We start from the raw sequence: 20,300 nt of genomic DNA, 5'->3' as shown, positions 1-20,300 counted from the left end.
TAAAAATCACACAACACCAGGTTATGTTCAACAGCTTTATTTGGAAGTACTAGCTTTCAGAGCACTGCTCCTTGATCAGGATGAAGCAGCAGCGCTCTCTGAAAGCTAAGTGCTTTCAAATAAACCTGTTGGACTATAACCTGGTGTTGCGTGATTCTTTGAACTTCAGATCTTCAATGAGACTAAATGAAAAGAGCTACAATTTCTCTAATCTCTCCTGATAACTAAAGGCTCTCTTCCCCTCAGTGAATCTCTGCTGCGCCTTCCCGTAGCCTTGACATCCTTTATGGTGTGTGGACCCTCAAAGCCTGACCCAATGCGATGTAGCCACTGATTAACAGGTTTACAGGACCTCCGTCTATTCATACTCTCCACCCGCGTTTTAAAAAAATCGAGTTTTATTATCTCTGTAGCAAATTGATCAATATTCCCTTCCACTTTTATAGGCTTCTGTCTCTGAGCGTCTTGTTTTGGAGATAATAACCTGGCTGAGAGACAGAGGTTAAATGTCTGGTCCGATGTATATTATAGGGAAGGGAACTTTAGTCTGAGTTTGCAACTCAAACTCAGGGGGACTTTCCTGCCAACAGGTTGTCATGGCAACACTGATAAGATACTCCATTGCACAGACTCGAATCATTGGAAAATCCAAATTAGATCAGGGAAAAGGAGAGCGTTTCTCTGTCATTAACTGCAATATGAACTTAAAACAGGGAGTGAGAGAATAGATTAGATTCCAAGGTGTGATACTTGTATCTATAATTGTGAAGTTGTCGGAAATAGCAACAAACAGCAGGGAAAGGAGTTTAGAATCCCCACGGTGCGGAAGCAAGCTATTCAGCCCATTGAACTTCGATTCTGCTGCTCTTCGGATGCTGCCTGACCTGCTGTGCTTTTCCAGCACCACTCTCTCGACTCCAATCGCCAGCATCCGCAGTCCTCACTTTCTCCATCAAGTCCACATCAACCCTCCTAAGAGCATCTCACGCAGTCTCAACCCCTTACCCTATTCCTGTGACCTTGCATTCCTCATGGCTAATCCGTCTAGCCTGCACCTCCCTGGACACCATGGCAATTTAGCACAGTCAACCCAGCTAACCTGCGCCTCGCTGGACCGTGGGAGGAAACCCCGCACAGACTGGAGGAGAATGTGCCAACTTCACACAGACAGTCGCCCCTGAGTAGAGTCAAACCCGTGTCCCTGGCGCTGTGAGCCAACAGTGCTAACCACTGAGCCACCGTGTCACGGTTAACGAGAGAATTACTGGGGAAAAAAAATTAATAAAGAAATATGTCACCGCTGAGACTAGCCAAGGACAGGGTTGGAGCCAGGGAGTGGAGTTTGTCATGGGTTCAATCACTTCAGTCTTCCAAGCATTTAAGTAGAGGAAGTTTCTAGTCATCGAGCACTAGATGTCAGATAAGTCAGGAAAGCGTGTGACTTGGTGGTGGTATTGGTGCAATAAACCTGCTGTCCTGTTTCTTATATGTCAGGGGGTTCTCCTGCTCTGACTGTGGGAAAGGATTCACTCAGACGATAAATGGAAAAGCCCTGGGGAAAACTGATGTGCAGAGAGATCTGGGTGTCCAGGTCTATTGTACCCTGAAGGTGGAAATGCAGCTCAATAGAGTGGTCAAAAAGGCATACTGCACGCTTTCCTTCATCGGACGGGATATTGAGTACAACAGTTGGCAGGTCATGTTGCAGTTGTATAAGACTTCGGTTCGGCCACGTTTGGAATACTGCGTACAGTGCTGGTCGCCATTTTACCAAAGGAACATGGATGCTTTGGACAGAGTGCAGAGGAGGTTCACCAGGATGTTGCCTGCTATGGAGGGCACTAACTATGAAAACAGGTTGAGTAAAATGGGACTGTTTTCATTTGAAAGATGGAGGTCGAGGGGGACCTGATTAAGGCCTGCAAAATCATGAGAGGTATAGACAGGACAGATAGCAAGAAGCTTTTCCCCAGAGTGGGGGACTCACTTACTAGGGGTCACGAATTCAAGATGAGGAGGGAAAAGTTAAAGGGAGATATGGGTGGGAAGTTCTCTAAGCAGAGGTTGGTGGGTGCCTGGGAAGTGTTGCCAGCAGAGGTGGTAGAGGCGGGCACGATAGCATCATTTAAGATGTATCTAGACAGATACATGAATGGGTAGGGAGCAAAGGGATACAGATCCTTAGAAAATAAGGAACAGGTTTAGATAGAGGATCTGGATTGGCGTGGGCTTGGAGGGCCTGCTTCTGTGTTGTAATTGTCTTTGTTCAGACATCAAACGTGCTGATACGAGAGTGCGTTCGCATCAGGCAGAGACCGCTTTGGTGCAGGACAGAGTTTAAGCAAAAATATGACATTGCTGTACACGAGTGAATTGAGAGTGGGGGGGGAGATTGTTCTCCTGCTGGGAGTGTGGGAAAGATTTCACTCTGATGTCCAACCTGCTCAGTCACCAGCAAGTTCAGACAACTGAGAGACCTTTCAAATGTCAAGAATGTGGGAATGGCTAGTAAAAGGTCTTGGAAACTGAAGTTCCACGAGTGTGTTCCTGCTGACGAGAGATGGTTCTGGTGCTCTCACCGTGGGGGCTGGGTTCTGGTTGTCGTCCCAGCTCACAGTCCGCCAGTGAATTCAAACTGGGCACAGACATACCCCCTGCTCCGAGGGAGGGCAGGGATTCACTGCAGTCAGCCAATCAGTGGACACACCAGCGCACAGACAAATAACTGAAGTGACTGGACTTTGCTGTAAATCACAGATTCAAGATGACGCCGACACGTCGTGTTTGGGATTGTTGGAGCCTGGCTCCAGGCCCAGCAGCATTGTTCTTTCTGTGTACTTTTCATTTTCCTTCTCTCCTTCATCTTTGGGACAGTGACTGCAGCATCGGCGGCATGGACCAGTCTCCCAGCAGTGCTGGTGGTAGGCCCGAAGCCTGGACTCCTGGTGATGGTTGGCCCAGAGCCTCAGGTCTTGGTAACTGCATTGCCCTGGCTCTTGGCAGTGTCAGTGAGGCTGTTGCGGCATCAGAGGCGGGATCTCCTGGGGCATCGTCACTGTCGTTCCTGGAGCACGACTACTTCAGGACCAGAAAACCTTGCAGAAGCCCTGAGCTATGCCTGAGACACGAGTCGAATTCTTAGATTCTGAGATGTACAGCACAGAAACAGATCCTTCAGTCCAGCTCATCTATACCAATCAGATATCTGAAATTAATTTAGTCCCATTTGCAAGCATTTGGCTCATATTGCTGGAAACCCTTCCAATTCATATACCCACCCAGATACCTTTTAAATGCTATAACTATACTGGCCTCTACCACTTCCTCTGGCAGCTCATTCCACACATACATTCTGTGTAAAGGGTTGCCACTTAGGTCTCTTCTAAACCTTTCCCCTCTCACCTTAAACCTATGTCCTCCAGTTCAGGACCCCACTGCCCCCAGGAAAGACCTTATCTGTTTATCCTATCCATGTCCCTCATGATTTTATAAACCTCTGTAAGGTTACCCCTCAGCCTCCGACACTCCAGGCAAAACAGCCCCAGCCTACTCAATCTCTCCCTGTAGCTCAAACCCTCCAACCCTGGCAACATCCTTGCAGATTGTTCTGAACCCTCTCATGTTTCCCAACATCTTTCCTATGGCAGGGAGATCAGAATTGAACACAATATTCCAAACCTGGCATAAACGATGTCCAGTACAGCCTCAGCACGGCCTCCACTGCAACTCCCAGGTCTTCAGGCTCACTGTCTTTATTCCTGATGAAGGGCTTTTGCCCGAAACGTCGATTTCACTGCACTTTGGATGCTGCCTGAACTGCTGTGCTCTTCCAGCACCACTCATCCAGAATCTGGTTTCTAGCATCTGCAGTCATTGGTTTTACCTCCCAACTTCAATGGTCAGTGCATTGACCAATAAAGGCAAGCATACCAAACAAAGTCTTCACTATTCTGTCAACCTGCAACTCTATTTTCAATGAACTATGAACCAGCGCTCTTTATTCAGCAACACTCACCAGGACCTTAGCTAGTTTTCATGCAGAAACATAGCAAATAATGCAAGAGTAGACACAGTAGCTAGCTCTGCTGCCTCACAGCACCAGGGACACAGCCTCAGGCGACTGTCTGTGTGGAGACAGTCCATACATTTTCCTTCATTTTCCTGATGAAGAGCTCCTGCCCGAAACGTCGATTTTCCTGCTCCTCTGATGCTGCCTGACCTGCTGTGCTTTTCTAGCACCACTCTAATCTTGACTCTGATCTTCAGCATCTGCAGTCCTCACTTTCGCCTGTCTATGTAGAGTTTGCACATTCTGCCCGGGTCCGAGTGGGTCCCCTCCCACAGTCCAAAGATACGCAGGAGTGGCAGATGGAGTTTAATTCAGATAAGTGTGAGGTGCTGCATTTTGGGAAAGCAAATCTTAGCAGGACTTATACGCAATGGTAAGGCCCTAGGGAGTGTTGCTGAACAAAGAGACCTTGGAGTGCCGGTACATAGCTCCTTAAAAGTGGAGTCGCAGGTGGATGGGATAGTGAAGAAGGCATTTGGTATGCTTTCATTTATTGGTCTGAGTATTGAGTACAGGAGTTGGGAGGACATGTTGCGGCTGTACAGGTCATTGGTTAGGCCACTGTTGGAATATTGCGTGCAATTCTGGTCTCCTATCGGAAAGATGTTGTGAAACTTGAATGGGTTCAGATAAGATTTACAAGGATGTTGCCAGGGTTGGAGGATTTGAGCTATATGGAAAGGCTGAACAGGCTTGGGATGTTTTCCCTGGGGTTTCGGAGGCTGAGGGGTGACCTTATAGAGGTCACCGACCCATTGTCTCAGCCTGCTCCTGCCCCACCGAACTCATCTCCCAATACCTCGACACGGTCCTGTCCCCTTTAGTCCAAGAACTCCCCACCTACGTTCGGGACACCACCCACGCCCTCCACCTCCTCCAGGATTTTCGCTTCCCCGGTCCCCAACGCCTTATTTTCACTATGGACATCCAGTCCCTGTACACCTCCATCCCCCATCACGAAGGACTCAAAGCCCTCCGCTTCTTCCTTTCCCGCCGCACTAACCAGTACCCTTCCACTGACACCCTCCTTCGACTGACTGAACTGGTCCTCACCCTGAATAACTTCTCTTTTCAATCCTCCCACTTCCTCCAAACTAAAGGAGTTGCCATGGGCACCCGCATGGGCCCCAGCTATGCCTGCCTCTTCGTAGGATATGTGGAACAGTCCATCTTCCGCAACTACACTGGCACCACCCCCCACCTTTTCCTCCGCTACATCGATGACTGTATCGGCGCTGCCTCGTGCTCCCACGAGGAGGTTGAACAGTTCATCAACTTTACTAACACCTTCCATCCCGACCTGAAATTCACCTGGACTGTCTCAGACTCCTCCCTCCCCTTCCTAGACCTTTCCATTTCTATCTCGGGCGACCGACTCAACACAGACATCTATTATAAACCGACTGACTCCCACAGCTACCTGGACTACACCTCCTCCCACCCTGCCCCCTGTAAAAACGCCATCCCATATTCCCAATTCCTTCGTCTCCGCCGCATCTGCTCCCAGGAGGACCAATTCCAACACCGCACAACCCAGATGGCCTCCTTCTTCAAGGACCGCAGATTCCCCCCAGACGTGATCGACGATGCCCTCCACCGCATCTCCTCCACTTCCCGCTCCTCCGCCCTTGAGCCCCGCTCCTCCAACCGCCACCAAGACAGAACCCCACTGGTTCTCACCTACCACCCCACCAACCTGCGCATACAACGTATTATCCGCCGCCATTTCCGCCACCTCCAAACGGACCCCACCACCAAGGATATATTTCCCTCCCCTCCCCTATCAGCGTTCCGCAAGGACCACTCCCTTCGTGACTCCCTTGTCAGATCCACACCCCCCACCAACCCAACCTCCACCCCCGGCACCTTCCCCTGCAACCGCAGGAAATGTAAAACTTGCGCCCACACCTCCACACTCACTTCCCTCCAAGGCCCCAAGGGATCCTTCCATATCCGCCACAAGTTCACCTGTACCTCCACACACATCATCTATTGCATCCGCTGCACCCGATGTGGCCTCCTCTATATTGGTGAGACAGGCCGCTTACTTGCGGAACGCTTCAGAGAACACCTCTGGGCCGCCCGAACCAACCAACCCAATCACCCCGTGGCTCAACACTTTAACTCCCCCTCCCACTCCACCGAGGACATGCAGGTCCTTGGACTCCTCCACCGGCAGAACACAACTACACGACGGCTGGAGGAGGAGCGCCTCATCTTCCGCCTGGGAACCCTCCAACCACAAGGTATGAATTCAGATTTCTCCAGCTTCCTCATTTCCCCTCCCCCCACCTTGTCTCAGTCGGTTCCCTCAACTCAGCACCGCCCTCCTAACCTGCAATCCTCTTCCTGACCTCTCCGCCCCCACCCCACTCCGGCCTATCACCCTCACCTTGACCTCCTTCCACCTATCCCACCTCCATCGCCCCTCCCCCTAGTCCCTCCTCCCTACCTTTTATCTCAGCCGGCTTGGCTCTCTCTCTCTTATTCCTGATGAAGGGCTTATGCTCGAAACGTCGAATTCTCTATTCCTGAGATGCTGCCTGACCTGCTGTGCTTTGACCAGCAACACATTTGCAGCTGTGATCTCCAGCATCTGCAGACCTCATTTTTTACTCGAAGATTTTAACCTACTGCGAATCCTCTTACAAGGATGCCTTCCTTGAAGAAGCTCTCTTCCTCCCTCTACAAGGATTTCAGTGAGTCTCTCTCTCTCTGCACCCCCCAGGTCATCTCCTCTGCACAGAAGCTCTTCAGCCACGTTCTCAAACAGACTCGTTACCACAGCCACATCTCCTTCCTCAGCACCTGCCTACGGAACCGACTGATCCCACACGGACTCCGAACTACATTCCAACCAACAAAATTTGGACCCAACCAGGACAACCTGTACCTACAACAAATCCGAAGCCTCCAGCAACAGACCTCCCTCCGGATCCTCCGCTCCACCCTTGCAGCCATGCGTCGCTACCTACACTCCCTGCAATCAGCCCTACCCCAGCTCAGGACAACACTCTCACAGACCTGCAAAGGACCCCTGCTGTTCTTCATCTACAGAAGAATCCACAAACTCAACAAACAGTTCTTCCTAGCCCTATCAGAGATTAAAGACAGTAAGTACCAAAAACTTTCATGTACTTACCCCCACACTCGTGGCCCCTCAACTGTTCCAGAATCTTCCACAGGCCTGTCGGACGCCATTACACATGTGGCCTCCACAGCGCCCGCGGCACCAAAGGCCGCCGCCGACCGTGACGTCACTTCCGCCCCCACCGACCTCGGAGCCCCCGCGATCGCCGCCCCTACAACTGCCCCGGTGACCACCACACACACAACCGCTTCCACAATCGCCGACGGACCCGCGACCCACGCGGCCACCGGGAATGACCACCACTCCTCCGTCGCCGCAACCATTTCCGCCCCTCCGGTTGCCGTCGACGCAGCCACTTCCGCCCCCACTGACATCACTAACCTGCAGGAGCACAAATCCTCAGGTTTCCCCGCCCCCACGCCGTCTTTCGTCACTACGCATAACCCCGCCCATAACCCCGCCCCCACGCCATCTCCCGTCGCTTCACGTAACCCCGCCCCCACGCTTATTTCCGTCACGACGCATGACCCCGCCCCCACGTCGAGCAACGTCACCACGTCTAACTCCGCCCCTACTTCGATCTCTGTCCCCGCCCCTAACCCCGCCCCCAGCTCCAGCTCCAGCCCCAGCTCCAGGTCCTAGCTCCCAGCCTTGCCGGATTTTCACCATCCCTCCAGATCTCCCCCTCTCTGAGGATGAGAGATCAGTCCTCAGCAGGGGCCTCACCTTCGTTCCCCTACGCCCTCGGATTAATGAGTTCAACACGCGGCGAGATATTGAACAATTCTTCCGCCGCCTTCGCCTCCGTGCCTACTTTCACAACCAAGACTCCCGCCCACCCTCTGACGACCCCTTCTCCCGCCTCCAACACACCCCATCCACCTGGACACCCCGTGCAGGCCTCCTACCCGCCCTCGACCTCTTTATAGCCAACTGCCGCCGTGACATCAACCGACTCAACCTGTCCACCCCTCTCACCCACTCCAACCTCTCACCCTCAGAACGTGCAGCCCTCCACTCCCTCCGCTCCAATCCCAACCTCACCATCAAACCCGCAGACAAGGGAGGCGCGGTGGTAGTTTGGCGCACTGACCTGTACACCGCTGAAGCCAAACGCCAGCTCGCGGACGCCTCCTCCTATCGCCCCCTTGACCACGACCCCACCTCCCACCACCAAACCATCATCTCCCAGACCATCCAGGACCTCATCACCTCAGGGGATCTCCCATCCACCGCCTCCAACCTCATAGTCCCACAACCCCGCACCGCCCGTTTCTACCTCCTGCCCAAAATCCACAAACCTGCCTGCCCCGGCCGACCCATTGTCTCAGCCTGCTCCTGCCCCACCGAACTCATCTCCCAATACCTCGACACGGTCCTGTCCCCTTTAGTCCAAGAACTCCCCACCTACGTTCGGGACACCACCCACGCCCTCCACCTCCTCCAGGATTTTCGCTTCCCCGGTCCCCAACGCCTTATTTTCACTATGGACATCCAGTCCCTGTACACCTCCATCCCCCATCACGAAGGACTCAAAGCCCTCCGCTTCTTCCTTTCCCGCCGCACTAACCAGTACCCTTCCACTGACACCCTCCTTCGACTGACTGAACTGGTCCTCACCCTGAATAACTTCTCTTTTCAATCCTCCCACTTCCTCCAAACTAAAGGAGTTGCCATGGGCACCCGCATGGGCCCCAGCTATGCCTGCCTCTTCGTAGGATATGTGGAACAGTCCATCTTCCGCAACTACACTGGCACCACCCCCCACCTTTTCCTCCGCTACATCGATGACTGTATCGGCGCTGCCTCGTGCTCCCACGAGGAGGTTGAACAGTTCATCAACTTTACTAACACCTTCCATCCCGACCTGAAATTCACCTGGACTGTCTCAGACTCCTCCCTCCCCTTCCTAGACCTTTCCATTTCTATCTCGGGCGACCGACTCAACACAGACATCTATTATAAACCGACTGACTCCCACAGCTACCTGGACTACACCTCCTCCCACCCTGCCCCCTGTAAAAACGCCATCCCATATTCCCAATTCCTTCGTCTCCGCCGCATCTGCTCCCAGGAGGACCAATTCCAACACCGCACAACCCAGATGGCCTCCTTCTTCAAGGACCGCAGATTCCCCCCAGACGTGATCGACGATGCCCTCCACCGCATCTCCTCCACTTCCCGCTCCTCCGCCCTTGAGCCCCGCTCCTCCAACCGCCACCAAGACAGAACCCCACTGGTTCTCACCTACCACCCCACCAACCTGCGCATACAACGTATTATCCGCCGCCATTTCCGCCACCTCCAAACGGACCCCACCACCAAGGATATATTTCCCTCCCCTCCCCTATCAGCGTTCCGCAAGGACCACTCCCTTCGTGACTCCCTTGTCAGATCCACACCCCCCACCAACCCAACCTCCACCCCCGGCACCTTCCCCTGCAACCGCAGGAAATGTAAAACTTGCGCCCACACCTCCACACTCACTTCCCTCCAAGGCCCCAAGGGATCCTTCCATATCCGCCACAAGTTCACCTGTACCTCCACACACATCATCTATTGCATCCGCTGCACCCGATGTGGCCTCCTCTATATTGGTGAGACAGGCCGCTTACTTGCGGAACGCTTCAGAGAACACCTCTGGGCCGCCCGAACCAACCAACCCAATCACCCCGTGGCTCAACACTTTAACTCCCCCTCCCACTCCACCGAGGACATGCAGGTCCTTGGACTCCTCCACCGGCAGAACACAACTACACGACGGCTGGAGGAGGAGCGCCTCATCTTCCGCCTGGGAACCCTCCAACCACAAGGTATGAATTCAGATTTCTCCAGCTTCCTCATTTCCCCTCCCCCCACCTTGTCTCAGTCGGTTCCCTCAACTCAGCACCGCCCTCCTAACCTGCAATCCTCTTCCTGACCTCTCCGCCCCCACCCCACTCCGGCCTATCACCCTCACCTTGACCTCCTTCCACCTATCCCACCTCCATCGCCCCTCCCCCTAGTCCCTCCTCCCTACCTTTTATCTCAGCCGGCTTGGCTCTCTCTCTCTTATTCCTGATGAAGGGCTTATGCTCGAAACGTCGAATTCTCTATTCCTGAGATGCTGCCTGACCTGCTGTGCTTTGACCAGCAACACATTTGCAGCTGTGATCTCCAGCATCTGCAGACCTCATTTTTTACTTATAGAGGTTTACAAAATTATGAGGGGCATGGATAGGATAAATAGGCAAAGTTTTGTCCCTGGGGTCAGGGAATCCAGTCCTAGAGGGCATAGGTTGAGAGGGGAAAGATATAAAAGAGACCCACGGGGCAACTTTTTCATGCAGAGGGTGGTGTGTGTATGGAATGAGCTGCCAGAGGAAGTGGTGGAGGCTGGTACAATTGCAACATTTAAGAGGCATTTGGATGGGTATATGAATAGGAAGGGTTTGGAGGGACATGGGCCGGGTGCTGGCAGGTGGGACTAGATTGGGTTGGGATATCTGGTCGGCATGGACGGGTTGGACCGAAGGGCCTGTTTCCATGCTGTACATCTCTATGACTCTAAGTGAATTGGCCGTGCTAAATTGCTCAAATGGACATTGTGGGACAGACTTACGTCATGCTGGGGGGGTGGGAACAGTACACTCGCGACGGGCTGAATGGCCAGCAGCTGACCCCGCCCCGTGCTCAGGAATGGGGCCAAGCTGCACCACTCGCTGTGAGCGACCCTCATAGTGGGCGGTGTCTATCAATTACCTCACAATAGACTTGACTGACTGACGGCATCTCTACCAATAGGAGGACGGAGCCAGCGTTGGAGGCCGCTGGAGGGTGGTACTCGAGGAAGGGGGTGGGGCCGGAGAACCGCGCATGTGCAGTTGGAGGACGCAGGAGGGTGGTACTCGAGGAAGGGGGCGGGGGCCGGAGAACCGCGCATGTGCAGTTGGAGGACGCAGGAGGGTGGTACTCGAGGAAGGGGGCGGGGCCGGAGAACCGCGCATGTGCAGTTGGAGGACGCAGGAGGGTGGTACTCGAGGAAGGGGGCGGGGCCGGAGAACCGCGCATGTGCAGTTGGCCCTCCCAATCCATCCGCGTGAATGAGTGGCGGATGACGCCATTCCTCCCTCCCCCCCCTCAAATACGTAACTAGCATTTCGCACAGGAACAGTGTCGCAGTGGTTGTGTGCGAGGTTTGTGGGGAGACGCAATCGCGGGGGAAAAGAAGCGTGGACAGAAGCATCGTGAACATACGGCGTCGTCCTAGCATCAGCGGCAGAAGGCCGCAGGCCCGCGTTGCTGTCGCCATCTTTGTTGGAGGCAACATTCGGTGGCAGGCGGCCGCCATGTTTGTTGGGGGCGTGGAGCAGCGGGGCGCATGCGCACCACTGCGCTGGCAGTGTTGGTGAGAGTGGTGGAAGGTCTACACGCAGCAAACCGACCCAAAAAGACAACTTCCATTCCTCTGGATCTCTGCACTGGACTGAACCTGCTGGATTTCTGTTTCTCTGCAAACTTTTACAGCATATTAATGCGAAGGATTTGCAAGCGGGAAACCTCACATCAGGACAAGACAGTCAACTTGATTCATCAGGAATCCGACTATCCTTTGTTGGAAGGAACAGAAAGTTAGTCCTGTCACTGTTTGAAGAAAGAGTCTTTCCCATCTATTCCTTTCCAGAACCTTAAATCTGTGCCCCCTTGTCTACTAGAATCAGCTTTTATTCTTTGTCTACCCTATCTAAATCTGTTAAAATCATGCACCCTATACCTTTTAACAAATCTCCTCTCCCCTCTTTCTTCAGGAACCACTTCACTGCTCTAACCTAATCTGGCAACCGAATTTCCTCTCTTTTTGCAGCACCCTCTCTGGTAAATCTTTCTTGCGTGCTCTCAAATTGAGTCTGATCCTTCTTGAAGTGAAGTGACCAGAACAGTTGACACCAAACAGTACACTCTGACCCCCCTCTTCCAGGGCCCTCCGTCCCTGCATGTCCTGTGCATTTGCGGCATTCACTAGATATTTATTCTCCCAACTCTTTTTCTGTTGAAATGCATCATCTCATTCTGTGTCCTTGAAGGAAACTCATAGGGAACTTGAAATATTTTGCTCAATTGCTCTCAACTGCTAAACTTGCTGAGATTTTCGAGCACTGTTCATTTTTAATCTTATTTGAAGTATGCAGCAGCGCAATTTATAAGATTAAAAGCTGACTGATCAAGGTTTGCAGGATTACAATTGGAACTGGTTGGGTCAGTAGAGAATAATTATTTCCACTGTCTGGGAGATTCTGCAAAGTGTACATAGTCTAAAAATCTGCGAGCTTTCAGGACTGAATGAAGAGTCACCTCTCCAGGTAAAGTTTTAGTCAAATAGCAGTTCATGTGAGGGCAATGTACACTTTAAACCTGACATTATAGATCATTGTTAACACGGGGGTAAGGGTCACAGATCAGCCATGATCTCAATATGTGGTGGGACAGGCTCAGGAGTTTAAATGGCCAACATCTACCGCCAAATACACTTACAGGATTGAAGGAGGCCATTCAATCCTTTATGCTCATGCTATCACTTTTTGAAAGAACAATCACGTTTAGACCCACATTACAGGGAATTAGAAATGCAGGATTTCCAAATTTGGGAACTTAAATCAAACATCACAACAAGAACTGACTCAGACATTTATTTCATGAGGGTCTGAATAGCTTCAGAATTGAACATGGAAGTCAAAAACACCACTTACAGGGAGGAGAATATATACACAGGTCCTGGGTGTGGATGAGGCTTCACCTGTCCTGCACGTGTGCAGACACTAATCTGAGAAACCAGGGAAATGTGGGAAGGAGCCTCCTTTGGGCTCAAAACGTATCTGTTTTTATGACAATCCAGCAGCTTTCATGGTCACTATTTTCCCTAATGCCAGCTCCACCAATTTCGAGTTTCATTCAGCTCTGTTTCACAACCTGTTTTTGTCTTTTAGTTGATTCTGTTTTCACTCCCTTTTTTCTGTTTCACATCCATTTCACAGGGTCTGGGACGATCGACGATCTTGCAGTTGGGAAACACAAACCAGGCATCACATCAGGAACTGGCAATATATTGTAACTATTATCAGACTTTGAACATGGAAGTTAAAAATGCTGCTGACAGAGGGAAGAAGCAGCACGTGTGTTCTGTGTGTGGGCGAACCTTCAGCCGATTATATTATCTGTCAAAACACCATTGCAGTCAGACTGGGGAGAAACCGTGGAGATGTGAGGAATGTGGGAAGGGATTCGTTTCCCCATCGAAGCTGGAAACTCATCGACGCACTCACTCCGGGGAGAAGCCGTTCATCTGCTCCGAGTGTGGGAAGGGCTTCGCACAGTCATCCACCCTGCAGACACACCAGCGAGTCCACACTGGCGAGAAACCTTTCACGTGCCCAGATTGCGGCAAGTGCTTCAAAGGCTCTGGGGAGCTGATATCCCACCAACGTGTTCACACGGATCGAAGACCCTTCCAGTGTGCGGAGTGTGGGAAGTGCTATAAACGTTCGGGGAACCTGATGTCGCATCAGCGCGTTCACACCAACGAGAGGCCGTTCCGGTGCCCTCAGTGTGGGAGGGGGTTCAGGCGATCGTCTTATCTCACTTTGCACCAGCGAGTTCACACCGGGGAGAGACCGTTCACCTGCTCCGTGTGTGGGAAGGGATTCTCTCAGTCCTCCCAACTGCTCTCACACTGGCAAGTCCACGCTAAGGAGAAACAATCCATTTGCTCTTAGTATTGGATAGAGTTCACTGGTTGCTGCGATGGTAGTGAGTTCATGCTGGAAAGGAACTGTTTAACCAGGCTGAGAGGGGATTTATTTGTTCAGCCCATCTGATAAACTGCCTCTGAACTCACGAGTAACTACAGTCACCGCACTTTGCTGTTTGTCTCACACAAGAATGAACTGAATGAATGACATGATAATGATACAGTCTTCAGACAGTTTAGATGAGATGAGATTCCCCGCAGTGTGGAAACAGGCCCTTCGGCCCAACAAGTCCTCACTGACCCTCTGAAGAATAACTCAATCAGGCCCATTTCCCTTTGTCTAATGCGCCTAACACTACGGGCAATTTAGCATGGCCAATCCACCTGACCTGCACATCTTTGGACTGTGGGAGGAAACCGGAGCGCCCGGAGGGAACCCACACAGATACACCAGGGAGAAGGTGCAAACTCCACACAGACAGTCACCCGAGGCTGGAATCGAACCTTACCTGGTGCTGTGAGGCTGCTGTGCTAACCACTGAGCCACCGTGCTGCCCCATCTGATCACTTTGTTTGAATTTCCCATTCAGTGTAAGGAAGAGAAGAGCGGGTCTAAGACTACTGTGTGAAACTTGAATAAGTGCGATAACAGGGGAGTGAAGACTGAGTTGTCAAAATTGACTGAGCTAATGACATTTAGATAGATCAGTAGAGAAGCAATGGCAGACATTTCAGGAGATAGTCACAGAAGGAACACTTCCTTCGGTCTAACTATTAGATATTCTAAATTAATCTGGTAACATTTGCCAGCACTTGTCCCATATCCCTCCGAACCCTTCCTATTCATACACCTATCCAGATGTATTTTAAATGTTGTAATTGTTCCAGCATCCACCACTTCCTCTGGCAGCTCATTCCATACACGTACCACTCTCTGCATGGAAACATTGCCCCTCAGGTCCCTTTAAAATCTTTCCCCTCTCGTCTTAAACCTATGCCCTCTAGTTCAGGACTTCCCTATCTTGGGAAAAAGATTGTGGATATACACCCTATCCATGCCCCCCCCCATGATTATGTAAACGTCTATAAGGTCACCCCTTAGCCTCCGACACTCCAGGGAAAATAGGCCCAGCCTGTTCAGTCTCTCCCTATAGCTTGAACCCTCTAATGCTGGCAACATGTTGGAAAAGTTTACAAAACTCTTTCAAGTTTCACAGCATCCTTTCTGTAGGAGGGAGAGCTGAACTGAATGCAATATTCCAAAAAATGGCCTAACCAATGCCCTGTACAGCTGCAGCATAACCTCCACACTCCTATACATTGTTGCACTGACAAATAAAGGAAAGCATACCAAACACCGCCTTCACTATCCTATCTACTTGCAGCTCCACTTTCAAGGAGCTATGCACATGCAATCCAAGGTGGCTTTCTTCAGCAATATCTCTCAGGATCTTACCGTTACATGTACAAGTCCTGCCCTGACTTGCCTTTCCATAATGCAGCAGCTCACATTTGTTTAAACTAAACTCCATCTGCCATCTGATCAAAGGTACTCTGAGGTAACCTTCTTCACTGTCAGCTGCCCGACCGACTTTGCAAACTTACTAACCGTACCGCGTATGCTCACATCCAAATCATTGATATAAGTGATGGGAAGCAGTGAACCCAGCACCAATCCAGCTGGCACTCCACCGGTCACGGGCTTCCGATCTGAAAAGCAACCCTCCACCGCCACCCTCTGTCTTCTACCCTCTGTATCCAAATGGGCTCGTTCACCCTGGGTTCCATGTGCTCTGACCTCCCTCACCAGTCTATCGTACAGAACCTGTCATTTCAAGACATTCTGCGACGTTACTTTGTGGTTTGATGGAGAGTTCCCAGAAGATGAGTTTGCATTGCCCGTAATGGATTTTGCTTGTCAATATTTGATTGAATACGCGGGTGACTGCTTGACTGTAGTTAAGAAGGGGCAGAAAATCACCGTGATTTTGGTGGCGGGGAGCTCGCTCAGTTGCGCCTAATAGCAGTTCTGGGTACAAAAGCAATTGTGCATTGCTGGGAATGGGCTTTGTTTGATAACATTTAGCTGTTTTACTGGTGGTGGTTAGTAGTTTCAATAATAAGAAAAAGCAAATCACGTTGATTTGGTGGTGGGAAGGTCACTCAGTTGTGTACGATAGCACAGAGACAGGCCCTTCGGCCCAAGTGTCCATCCACGCTAACCCCGTTTTCCTGCATTTGCCCCATATCCCTTCTAAACCTTTCCTATCCATGTATTTGTCCAAATATTGTTAATGTACCCATCTCAACCACTTCCACTGGCAGCTCATTCCATATGCATCCCACCCTCTTAAAAAAAAAGTTGCCCCTCAGGTTCCCTGTTATTCTTTCCCCTCTCACCTTAAATTGATGCCCTCTAGTCCTCGATTCCCCAACGCTGGGAAAAAGACTGAGTGCATTCACCCTATCCACGGCTGTCATGATCTTGTACACCTCTATAAGAAACCCCCCTCAGTTTCCTACACTCTAAAGAAAGAAGCCCTAGCTTCTGTGTAGAAAGGCAAAACAAGTCCTAAAGAGTCCCCCTCACTTTGATTGTTCGCATTGCCCATAATGGTCTTTACTTGTAAATAACTAAGTGACTACGTGGGTATTTTACTGGTGGTGGTGGTGGTGGTTCAGAGTCTAAAATGTAGTCCAGATGATTTGTTTCGGGGTGGGTGGGGTGGAAGTCGCTCAGTTGTGTGTGATAGCACCTTTGGGTGATTGTCAGAAAAAAATATGTTCCAGAGTTGTGGTAGCGTAGAAGGTTTTCAAAGGATACACCAGGGTATAGATCAGTTGCTGAGAGGGGTGGAGAAATGGCAGATGGAGTTGAATCTGAGTCAGTGTGAGATGCTGCAGTTTGAGCGATCAAATGTTAGCAAAAGTATACAGTTGATAATATACAGGCCGGCACAGTGGCCAGCACTGCTGCATCACAGCGCCAGGGTTCAATTCCAGCCTGGGTGACTGTGCAGACTCCACACAGACAGTCTCTCTGTGTCTGCGTGGGTTTCCTCCCACAGTCCAAAGATGTGCAGGTTTGGGTGAATTGGTCGCGTTAAATTGTCCATAGTGTTCGGTGATTTGTAGGTTAGATGCATTAGGCAGGGGTAAATATAGAGTCATAGGGTAGGGGAATGGGTCGGGGTGGGTTGCTGTTTGGAGGGTCGGTGTGGACTTGTTGGGCCGAAGGGCCTGTTTCCATACTGTAGGGATTCTAATACTTTAATGGCAGGACCTTGAATAGCATTGACCTGCAGGGGGATTTTGAGTTCCTGTCCATAGCTTCCGGAAAGTGGCCTCACGTGGAGAGAGGATGATAAAGAAAGCATATGCGATGCTTGTCTTTATTGGTCAGCAAATTGAGTACGGGATGTCGTGAGGCAGCTTTATAAGAATTTGGTTAGGCCACGCTTGGAGTATTGTGTTCGATTCTGGTCGGCACATTATAGGAGGAAGGTAGAGGCTTTGGAGAGGGTGCAGAAGAGGTGTATTAGGGTGCTGCCTGGATTAGAGGCTATGAGCTATAAGGAGAAGCTAGAAAAACGTGGGTTGTTTCCTCTGGAGCAGTGAAACCTGAGGGGAGACTTGATCAAAGTCTACAAAATTATGAGATGCACAGATAGGGTTGACGGTCAGAAGCTTGTTTACCTGGAGTTGAAATATCTAATACTCGGGGGAAATGCATTTAAGATTGGCAGGGGGAGGGGAGAGGGGGTGGGTGGGGGAGGTTTGGGGGGGGCTTAAAGATGACAAGAGTGCCAGGTTTTTAATGCAGAGTGTGATAGGAGTCTGGAAAACAGTGCTGGGTTGATGGTGCAGGCAAATATGATAGGAGCATTTACGGGACTTTCAGATAAGCACATGAATATGCCAGGAATCGAGGAATATGGACCAAATGAAGGCAGCAGGGATTGGATTAATTTGGTGTCGTGTTAAGACCAGAAGAGATAAGAGTGGAAGTAAGGCCATTCAGCCCATCGAGTGCACTCCACCATTTAATCATGGCTGATGGGTGTTTCAACTCCACTTACCCGCACTCTCCCCGTAGCCCTTAATTCCTTGCGAGTTCAAGAGTTTATCGCTCTCTGCCTTGAAGACATTTAACGTCCCGGCCCCCCACTGCGCTCCGTGGCAATGAATTCCACAGGCCCACCACTCTCTGTTTTAAACCGATCCCCTCAATTCTAAGGCTGTGCCCACGAGTCCTAGTCTCCCCGCCTCACGGAAACAATTTCCCAGCATCCACCCTTTCTAAGCCATGCATCATCTTGTAAGTTTCTATTGGATCTCCCCTCAACCTTCTAAACTCTGATGAATACAATCTGTGGATTCTCAGCCATTCATAGTATGTTAGACCTACCATTCCAGGGATCATCCGTGTGAATCCCTGCTGGACACACTGCAGTGTCAGTATGTCCTTCCTGAGGTGTGGGGACCCAAAACTGGACACTGTATTCTAAATGGGGCCTAACACTATGTTTAGTACAACATAGTGGGTCAAAGGGTCCGTTCCTGCGCTGTGCTGTTCTGAGTTCTATGTAAAAGGTGCTTTCGTCACACAGTGGTAGTGACTGTAACTCTGAAGCAGCACCCTGGGTTCAAATCCCACCTGCTTCAGAAGTAGGTCATGACATGTCTGAAAAGGTTGATTGAATAAAGATCAAAAATGTTCTAAAAATCTGCTTGCTCCTGTTTTAAAGGGCTATGATGGTAACAGTTTCAGTCCTAACTTTGCAAACATTCTCTCGAAACCGGAGAAGTGCTGTCAGGTTGAAAAATCACAACTGTAACACCTCTGCTCACGAAAGGAGGGGGCAGAAAGCGGGAAATCAGTCGGTCTAACAGCCGGTAGACGGAATATGCTGGAATCTTTTATTAGGGATGTCAAAGCAGGTCAGTGTGTGGATCCTGCTGAAATCCTGCAGCGCTTAGATGGTCTTGTGAAAGGGAAAGAATATTTGATTGATTTATCACAAAGTTTTCAGGAAGGAGCAGGTGATGTTGACAAAAGGAGCCTGGTTATCGAGTGTAATGTGGGCAGAGGCCATCATGGAGGTATTGGATATGTGGATGACAGGGGTCCTGGAGATGTGGTGCCTATCGTATGTTTTGGGGATCTTATAATTTAAATTCAAATCTGAATATTAATTTGTTAACGAGGGAAGAAGAGATTGTCTAGTGCAGTAGAGTCCTAGAGATGTACAGCACGGAAACAGACCCTTCGGTCCGACCCGTCCATGCCGAACAGATATCCCAACCCAATCTCGTCCCACCTCCCAGCACCCGGCCCATATCCCTCCAAACCCTTCCTATTCATATACCCATCCAAATGCCTCTTAAATGTTGCAATTGTACCAGCCTCCACCACATCCCCTGGCAGCTCATTCCATACACGTACCACCCTCTGTGTGAAAACGTTGCCCTTTAGGTCTTTTTTATATCTTTCCCCTCTCACCCTAAACCTATACCCTCTAGTTCTGGACTCCCCTACCGCAGGGAAAAGACTTTGCCTACTTATCCTATCCACGCCCCTCATAATTTTGTAAACCTCTATAAGGTCACCCCTCAGCCTCTGACGCTCCAGGGAAAACAGCCCCAGCCTGTTCAGCCTCTCCCTGTAGCTCAAATCCTCCAACCCTGACAACATCTTTGTAAATATTTTCTGAACCCTTTCACAACACCTTTCCGATATGAAGGAGACCAGAATTGCAGGCAATATTTCAACAGTGGCCTAACCAATGTCCTGTACAGCCGCAACATGACCTCCCAACTCCTGTACTCAATACTCTGACCAATAAAGGAAAGCATACCAAACGCCGCCTTCACTATCCTATCTACCTGCGACTCCACTTTCAAGGTAACACAGGGAACTTTGATCGGTATTCTTTATAACATAAACAGTAAATTTACAGGAATACTATGTGTCTTGCTTTCCAGTTCAGCTTGAAGCACAGGTCAAAACTCAGTCTCCAGAGCCTTGAGGGCTTTCCATCGCCTGTTTGGAAGCAGGATAACGTCAAACTTCTTGCACACTTTGGTTATTAAAAGGTGCTGCTGATTAACCCTTTCCATGCCACAACCCCGAGCAAGATTAATTCCATCACATACTGTAGCTCGGTGAGGGTTATTGCTAATTGGGTTGAAGGGTCACCTCCCACAGTCACTTGTCTAATTTTTATTATTTGACAGTTACCGATGGGGCCATCTTCATTCAGCTTTGTCATTCTCGCGTCACTAAGAGAAAATTTGAAATGTTCTGCAGTTAAAAGAAACAGGAAGGCATTTGCAGTCAAGACCACATGATGACGATCCACATCCTTCAGTTCGTGTCATGGTGTCTTGCTCAATTTTGCCAAAATCCAATAAAA

At 50.4% G+C, this 20,300-nt stretch overlaps 1 protein-coding gene across 1 annotated transcript in view; it reads left to right on the top strand.

Annotated features, from left to right (window-relative positions):
* LOC132828630 (zinc finger protein 420-like) overlaps positions 1-17,055 on the top strand; it is a 61,238-nt gene extending 44,183 nt beyond the window's left edge. The window contains exons 9-10 of the mRNA XM_060845678.1: positions 10,944-11,172; positions 13,172-17,055. Coding sequence (XP_060701661.1) covers positions 10,944-11,172; positions 13,172-13,909 — 967 coding nt within the window. The 3' untranslated portion in view covers positions 13,910-17,055. The remainder of the gene's footprint in view (positions 1-10,943; positions 11,173-13,171) is intronic.
* Positions 17,056-20,300: the final 3,245 nt, after the last annotated feature.

The sequence above is a fragment of the Hemiscyllium ocellatum genome, chromosome 27 (genome assembly GCF_020745735.1).
Source record: "Hemiscyllium ocellatum isolate sHemOce1 chromosome 27, sHemOce1.pat.X.cur, whole genome shotgun sequence".
Classification (NCBI taxonomy): Eukaryota; Metazoa; Chordata; class Chondrichthyes; order Orectolobiformes; family Hemiscylliidae; genus Hemiscyllium; species Hemiscyllium ocellatum.
This window is presented reverse-complemented; position numbering and strand designations above follow the sequence as displayed.